This window comes from Fukomys damarensis, unplaced genomic scaffold, assembly GCF_012274545.1.
Source record: "Fukomys damarensis isolate Sample0158 unplaced genomic scaffold, DMR_v1.0_HiC HiC_scaffold_3, whole genome shotgun sequence".
Lineage (NCBI taxonomy): Eukaryota > Metazoa > Chordata > Mammalia > Rodentia > Bathyergidae > Fukomys > Fukomys damarensis.
This window is the reverse complement of record NW_022900915.1, coordinates 22317743-22326562: the sequence shown is the minus strand read 5'-3', so window position 1 is coordinate 22326562 and position 8820 is coordinate 22317743. Positions and strand designations below refer to the sequence as shown.

Sequence of the window (8820 nt, the reverse complement as noted above, 5' to 3'; positions counted from 1 at the left end):
GTAGAAGTGTAGGTATCTTTAAGATTATCAGTGACTCCTACAGTGACTGCCTTCCCTTCACCCCCTCCACCCTTCCCTATTTCCAAAGTTTGTTTCCATTTTTTCATCTTCTCCTATTTTTTCCTTTCCCTTCTTTCCTTTCCCCTAGCCTTCTCCCTTCCCTTACTCCTTTTAGCCCTTTTCTTCCTACTTCACATTATCAATTACACAATTTGAACCTTATTTGCACTTTTAGTTTTTCACACTAGAGAAACTATTCAGTATTTACACATATGTATCCTATTTATTTCACTTAAGAGTATGGCCTCGATATGCATCCATTTAGCTGTAATGATTCTAGTTTCTCATTCTTTATGGCTGAGTAGTACTCCATTTTATAAAAAAAAACACTTCTTCTTTATCCAATCTCCAGCTGATGAGCACTTGGGCTGTTTCCAAATTTTAACTGTTGTAAGCTGTGCTGCTATAAATATGGGTGCACCTATATTGCTGTGCTGATTCTTTTAATTCTTTTGGAAAGATAACCAGCAGGGGAGTAGCTGCATCAAATGGGACTTCTTATGCTGGTTGTTTAAGGTTTCTCCATATTGATTCCCACAGTGGTTGCACCAGTCTGCACTCCCCACAACCCCGCCAGCATTTGTTATTGGTTGATTGCGTGATAGCAACCATTCTTTCTTGGGTGAGATACAGAAACAACTCCAGATTTATTTAGCAACCTCATCTTTGACAAAGGAGCCAACCATCCTCAGTGGAGGAAAGATAGCCTCTTCAATAAGTTATATTAGAAAAACTGGATTTCAGCCTGCCAAAGATTAAAACTAGACCCTTATCTTTTACCATGCACTAAACTAAAATCCAAGTGGATTAAAGGTCTTAATATTAAAACAGAAACACTAAACTTGCTGGGGGATAGGTAGAACTCTCGCAGACAGTGGCATAGGAAAAGACTTTATGAACAAATCCTCAGTAGCATGGGAACCAGCACAAAGAATTAACAGTTGGGATCTCATCTTATTAAAAAGCTTTTACACTTCAAGGGAAACCACCAACAGAGCTAAGAGACAGCCTACAATGTGGGAAAAAATTTTTACCAGCTGCTCCTCAGACAAAGGTCTACTATCTAGAATATATAAAGAACTAAAAAAAATTAGACTCCCAAATACAAAGATCTGATTCAAAAATGCACATCAGAAATGAACAGGTACTTATCAAACAAAGAAGTAAAAGCAGCAAATAGGTATATGAAAAAATGTTCAACATCACTGGTCATTCGAGAGATGCAGATGAATGCATATACTATTAACTGTTTTTTCTTTTCTCTATTTAAGAATGTATCTTATTTACCATGACTGAGTACTCTATATATTATAGTTTTGCAGATACACATGGTAAATGACTCTTACTTTCAAGTTTATTGGATATAAAGAAAGGTAATAGGATACAGTGACTGTCATTAGGTTATCTGACTATTTTAAGAAAGTAATCGCTAAAGCTTTTCAAAATCTAGAGGTTACGAGATTCTTTTTTTTCTTAATGTTTTTCCTTGGTTTTCTTTGCCTCCTTTCATCTCTGTAATCAGTGTGATCCTCATTCCCCCACCTGTTTATCAGGAGATGAGAAAAAGAGTAAAGGAGAGGGGGCTTGAAGAGTAGTGGATATATGAAAATAGCATTTCTTACTCTGAGTTCTTACTCTGTACCACATACTGTACTGGATCTGATTACTTCTATCTGTTTATATGTATGTATATATTTATCTATATATCACTGAATGTTATCTTACTTTTTAGTTCTGCACAATTGCCTATATTTTGTATAGGGCTTTGAGATTTTATGTAACTTGTCTTTAGTGCAAGTTCCTGACTTGCTGCTTAGTCCTTTGTAAATGAATAAAGAAATATATTCTCAAATAGAGAAAACAAAAAAAAACCCCAGTTGTTTTGCTTAATTGTTAGAAGGGATAAAAACGTCAGCCTTTTCAGGGAAGGAGTCTTATTTAGTTCTGTGTGTTAGCTTTTGTTATAAGGGGTTTTTATTAGCTTGAGGACATATTAAACATATTTATATAACTAATCATTACCAGATCTCATTAATTTAGATAGTGGTCAGTTGAAGTTTGCCTTTACCTTGTATTTTCAAAAGGCTATCTTTACAACTTGATTGTTTTGCTTGATTTTTAAAAACCAAGTGGGCATATTTGTATGTGTCTCTTTGTGGGTCTCTGTACTGTTCCTTTTCCAATACTCAGGAAAAAAATAAGGAAAATTATATGTCAGGGTTTCCCAAGACAATCTCATATTTGGAAATTTGTTAAAAGGACTCATGGAACAAAGTGAATAATTGTACTCAACATTAAGACTTAATACAGTGAGATGAACTATATCTATCTGTATTCATATTATTAGAGAAAGGACAAAGGTAGACGCTGGAGGAATATATTTTCAGGTTTCTTTATGCTATCTCCTTTTCAAGAAGGGTCATATGTAGTGCACTCATCTCCCAACAATGAAAATATAAAAACTTTTGTGTAATGTTGCTGCCCAGGGAAGGTTATGAAGGATTAATTTCTCAAGAATTTTATTCAGGGCTATAAGAACCTCTGCCCTAGCATATACCAAAACTCCAGACACCAAGCACATAAACAGGTGTTCAGCATTTTATTCATCAGATTTTCTGATGCTGGACAAAGTGCTCAACACCAACAATTTAAAGGATAGAGGTTTATTTTGGCTCATAGTTTCTGTGAATTCAGTCCATGGTCAGCTGGCTCCAAGGTAGAACTGACTTGGTAGAACAGCCTGGCAGAGGAAAGCTGCTTGCATCATGGTGGTTGAAAGCAGAGAGAGAAGGAAGGAGCCAGGTATTAGAATACACTCTTCAGATCACCTCTCTACTGACTGACCTCCACCCAGGCCCCACTTCCTAATAGGAAGTAAGCTGTGAATTTACCAGCGCACTGACAGGTATAATGCTCTCATGATCCTGGCACCTTCCAATCACATGAGACTTTTTTTTTTCAGCTTTAATTGAGTTTATTGGTACATTTTAGGGATACAGTACAGTTACATTCATTGTTGGGATCTTGTACCTCTACATGACAAGTCTTGATTCTCATTTTTTTCCCCTTACCCCTACCCTTCCTTCACCCCCTCCTCCCCTACCCATCTACAAACACATGAGACTTTTGAGGGATATTTTAGATCTAAACCATAACATTCATCCCCTAGCTCCCAGAAGACTCATGTTTATATCCTTATATAAAATGCCTTTAGTCCATCACTCAGAGTTACTGAAGTCTTAATGGTTTCATCAATGTTAAAAGTCCAAATCCAGAGTCTCCTCTCAGACTCAGGGCAAACTGTTAGCTGTGAGTTTCTGCAAAAACTCAAAAAGAAAGTTAAATATTTGTAACATCCAAAGGTACAGGGTAAACATTCCCAATCCAGAGAAGTGGAATAAAAGGAGAGAAGGGAATTGGACCAAAGCAAGACCAAAACCCAGCAGGGAAAACATTCATTCCGTGTCTAGCATGTGGTTTAGGTCTAGGGAGCTTGAAGAGCCCTGCCTCTATAGTCTTCCTGTTTTTAGTGTACATGGCCTCTGTTTTGGACCAGCTGTTCTTACTGCCCATGGCTTTCCTTGGCAGACATTCTGTGTTCTTTGGAATCTGCAACTTCTGGGGTCTCCAGTGTACCTTTGGCTTCACTCTCATAGCTTTACACATTGCTCTGTCCAGGGCTTCTTGTCTGCTCTTCAAGGCCTTCTGAAAGCTGGGAAGAAGCCTCCAAACATCATTTGCTATTGTATTTGTTGTGCATGTCCTACTAAATCATATGGATGATGCCAAGGTCTGATGCCAGGTTGAACAATAGATCCAAGGACCACAGCTCCTGTGGCATCTGAGTGCCTGGATGGCTCGATTCTGGATGGGTAGACTCAGAGAAATACTTCCATAGGCTGCTGTGGATGAACAGGGTGCCCTGAAGCTCTTGTCTCAAAATAATCTTTTAAAGGAGTTTACCCTTTTCTAACCTTGAGCTTGTGATAGGTAGAATCTGGCCAATTTCTGAGATGCCTTTAAGTTACCTTTCCTACTGCCCTGATGCAAAGTATGTTTTATGATTTCTTTTCAATGCTGATATTTTCAGCAATCCCACTCTCCTTTGCTGCAACTTTTTGCTCCTTATTTGCACTATAAATCTGGCTGAAAGCAGCCAGAAGTATCCATGCCATAGCTTGACTGTTGGGCTGCCTCAAAATTTCCACCATCCTCTTAATTTGTCCTTCATTTTAAAATTCAGCATCACACAAAATCTTAGGACATTGGCAAAAGTGATGAAAAATTACAGACACCAAAATTCAGAAAATGTTTGTTTCACACAAGTGCACTGTGTACATTTGTTACAACACATGACATAGTGAATTATGAAGATTTCTATTAGACACAACCACATTTGTTCATTGTCAAGCACACACATTATTCATGCATTGTGTATGTACTGCAACTGGTCATTCATCAATAAGTCTTGCATTCTTCTGTTTACACAGGCATTTACCTCTAGTCCAAATGTGCCTGTTTGGGTATTTACAAATATTTAATTATAATTTATATTGTCATTTATTTTAAATATTAATGAAAAGAGCTAAAGGTGTAGGGAAAGTGGGAAGGGTAGGGGAAAGGGAATAAGGGAAAAATATGAGAATATGAAAAAATGGAAATAAAGTGTTTATAAATGGGGAGGGGAGGAGGGGGCGAAGGGAGGGCAGTGACAAGGGGAAAAAATGAGAACCAAGACCTGTCATGTAAAGGTACAAGATTCCAGTAATGAATGTAACTGTACTGTATACTTAAAATGTACCAATAAACTCAATAAAAAGGAAAAAATTGTCATTAATGGTATTTATATTTAATTATAAATGAATATTACTTTATAATTCAGTTTGTCTGTCGTGTGTTGCGTTTGGACATACTAAATGTGCCATTTGGTGTATGGTTAACTGAGGCTTATTTTTTGGGACCAAGCTTATAATGTGCATCCTGGAAAATGATGCAAGGGCTTATCTTCTAGTTAGGTCTTGTTTTTGGGGAAATGATGGTAGTAGTCACTGAGGTTGCACTTTCTTCAATTACATTGGAATTTAGTTCTTAAACATCAATCCATAGCTTATTTTTAAATAAAATTCTCAGTTCCTACCAGTAATTACTCATTTTTTGTTTTGGTCTTTTTAAGTTTCAACTTCAGAAGCGATTATGTTTTACCATATTTTTCAGTTCTGAAGCTTTCCTAATTTGTAATTTATGGTCTTGTACATACATATTACTAACTTACTTTGGTAGTGTCTGGCACAGTTCTTTTAAGATATTAACAAGTTATACACATAGAGTGTTTCTGGAAGCATTCCCGCTACCAGGATATGTTTTTCTTGTGGCTTTCGTGTGTACAGATTAGTTTGAAATTCCCACTGGGGGCAGTCTTCAAGTGATAGTTTTGTATGGAAGAGATGGGGAAATATCCTGTTCTTATGTTGGTAATATTGGTTAGGTTTTTGGACTCTCTCAATGAAATTCAGCCCTCGGTCTTTGTCATGACAGCCCTTCTGACTCAAACGCATGCCTCACAACACGTGTGCAGGTTGGGGCCTACGCTAGCGCCTCGATTTATTAAAATCTGACCCTTCGTTTATTACCTTTGGAATTTGAACTAAATTTTAGACTCTCATTCAGTCATTTTCATTCATTTTAGGCCCTGCACATGTTGTCCTAAGTGTCCATACTCTGTGAGTTAGATGATTTAGTTGTAAAAGGAAATGCATGCAATAGATTATAGTATATTTGAAAATATTTTGAATTTGGTTTCTGCTTCCAGACACTTTCTTTCATTTTCTTTAATGCTGATGTTTAATAACTATTTTGATAACTTAAAATGCTTATTTTCATATTATGATTCTGAAGAATTCCTAAGAGTAATATTAAAGGAAACAAAAGCTTAATGCAGAAATACATAGTGTCCATTAATGTCTTTACTTCTTAAAGAAGTTGAAATAATTTATATTTAATTTATTCTCTTTTAGTATTGTGCTTCTACTAAGCCAAAAACAGACACTTGAAGAGTTGAAACAATCAGTCCAGCAACTGAGATGTACTGAGGCAAAGTTTGCAGCACAGAAAGAATTATTAGAGCAAAAAGTTCAAGAAAATGATGGAAAAGAGCCACCTCCTGTAGTAAATTATGAAGAAGATGCACGATCTGTTACATCTATGGTAAGATAAAGAGTAATCCAATGAGAAACTTGAAAGAGTAGTGTCTAGGTTACTAGTGAATACAAAAATAAATTTTGGTTTGCTATAACAAATTATCACTCTTGTTAAATGCAGGTCCTAATAAACTTGTTTGTAAATGCAAAATAGACTTGTCAGTCACCTCAGGTCACCTGGAGAGCACTTTAAGGAACCACCTGTAGAGTCAGAGGAAAAAAAAGCTCTTCTCTTGCCTTCAAAACTGAAAAGAAAGACTGCAGTTGTTTTTATTCCTGGGAAACAGCAGGAAGGTAGGGTGTTATTCTTAAGATAGAAGTAAGACATAAGGAGAAAGCTATTTAATTTTTTTTTTCATTTTTAAGAACAATAGACTCTGATCTTAGATTGATGGTGTATTTTATTGTTTTCATCATACAAAGTATTGATTTAGTTTTAAAACGATATTTTGCTCATAAATAAGATCCTTAGAACATTCAAAATCACCAACTGAAAATTAATTTTTTATAGTTTTATTAGCTGTTTAAGAATGCCTAGTATAAGTCCTTTTTTCTTCCTTTCCTTCCTCCCTTTCTCCTTGTTTCTCTTTGTATGTTGATGATTCTCATTAAGCAGTAATTTTGCCCAACCCAACAGGGGACATTTGGCAATGTCTCCTATTGCCCCTGGGTAGATCCGTACAGAGACTGCTAAACATTGTCCAGTGCATAGAACAGCTCTTCCATCACATCCACCCTGAAAGACTCTCAAAACCCCATGTCAGTAATGCCATGATGGAGAAGGTCTATTTCCTGTTGCTTGCTGAATGTACTCTGTAGATAGAAATATTATGGTTAATGAATTTATAATTGATGTTTCATTAATTTTTAGTTAATGTAGTTCTAAGTAGTATAATTTGATTATTAAATAGACGTAGATGTCTCCCTGGGGGAAGAAAAAGTCTGTACTATATGTGAAACTGTAATAAATGTGGAAATGGCTATGAAGTATTAAATATTGTAGTTATTGCCTCTTTCTATTATCAGTTGAGCTATACTAATCAACACATCACTTTGTGAATTCTAATTTCTTGCTCTCCAGCACCGTACTTCCCATAAGGATTTCAGTAAATGTGAAATATACGAAGGACTTTGTTAGATTTCCTCCCCTCCCCCTCTTTCTTTTTTCTTTCTTCTTTCCTTCCTTCCTTCCTTCCTTCCTTCCTTCCTTCCTTCCTTCCTTCCTTCCTTCCTTCCTTCCTTCCTTCCTTCCTTCCTTCCTTCCTTCCTTCCTTCCTTCCTTCCTTCCTTCCTTCCTTCCTTCCTTCCTTCCTTCCTTCCTTCCTTCCTTCCTTCCTTCCTTCCTTCCTTCCTTCCTTCCTTCCTTCCTTCCTTCCTTCCTTCCTTCCTTCCTTCCTTCCTTCCTTCCTTCCTTCCTTCCTTCCTTCCTTCCTTCCTTCCTTCCTTCCTTCCTTCCTTCCTTCCTTCCTTCCTTCCTTCCTTCCTTCCTTCCTTCCTTCCTTCCTTCCTTCCTTCCTTCCTTCCTTCCTTCCTTCCTTCCTTCCTTCCTTCCTTCCTTCCTTCCTTCCTTCCTTCCTTCCTTCCTTCCTTCCTTCCTTCCTTCCTTCCTTCCTTCCTTCCTTCCTTCCTTCCTTCCTTCCTTCCTTCCTTCCTTCCTTCCTTCCTTCCTTCCTTCCTTCCTTCCTTCCTTCCTTCCTTCCTTCCTTCCTTCCTTCCTTCCTTCCTTCCTTCCTTCCTTCCTTCCTTCCTTCCTTCCTTCCTTCCCTTTCTTTCATCAGGGATTGAACCCAGGGATGCTGTACCACTGAGGTACATCACAACTCTTTTTATTTTTTATTTTGAGACAGGTTCCCCAGGTTGGCCTTGAGCCTGCAATCCTCCTGCCTCATCTTTTTGAGTAGTCAAGATTACAAGAGTATGCCATAGCACGTAGTGTTTTATCATTCTTGCTATCTGGGATATGCGTTTTTTTGTAGAAGCATCAAGTTTTCCTTTTCTACTTGGCTTTTGAAAACCTTAAATCTTTCATTTTCTCAGGATGCTTTATAAAATATTCCCATGTTTCCATGTAGGTGTGGAATTGGTTAGTTAATTACTTTATTTAATAGCAGATTGGCTAACAATGGCTAATTTGATTTTTATGTGCAGATAACCCCTGTGGGCAGTGCCATGATAGAATAAAGGATAGTTATTCAAATTGCTAGATAATCGCTTTTGATAGTGGTGATTAAAAACATGGCTTTTAAATCTTTTTCAGATCATTTTATTTATTAGTACATTTGAGGAGTACGTAATATTTACATTCCTTATGAGGAATTCGTGCATGTATATACCACATCTTAATTCCTTTTTTCATTCCCTGTTCCTCCCTTCCCTCTCCCCACTTATCTTGTGATCCCTTCCTTGTTTTTGTACATTTGCTGTACATAATGTTTACATTCCAGTACTTAATTCTTACTAAGAATTTGTGATCATGTGGAGTTTAATCTTTCATAATTATTGAGTAAAGGTTTGATCACCATATAAATTGAATAAACTATTTCAGAAATACTGTATAATAAAG

The 8820-nt window shown here is 36.9% G+C and overlaps 1 protein-coding gene across 1 annotated transcript in view; it reads left to right on the top strand.

The window, feature by feature from the left end:
• Positions 1-8820, top strand: part of Fer (FER tyrosine kinase) — a 360047-nt gene that overhangs the window by 92751 nt on the left and 258476 nt on the right. The window contains exon 10 of the mRNA XM_033767413.1: positions 6075-6264. Coding sequence (XP_033623304.1) covers positions 6075-6264 — 190 coding nt within the window. The remainder of the gene's footprint in view (positions 1-6074; positions 6265-8820) is intronic.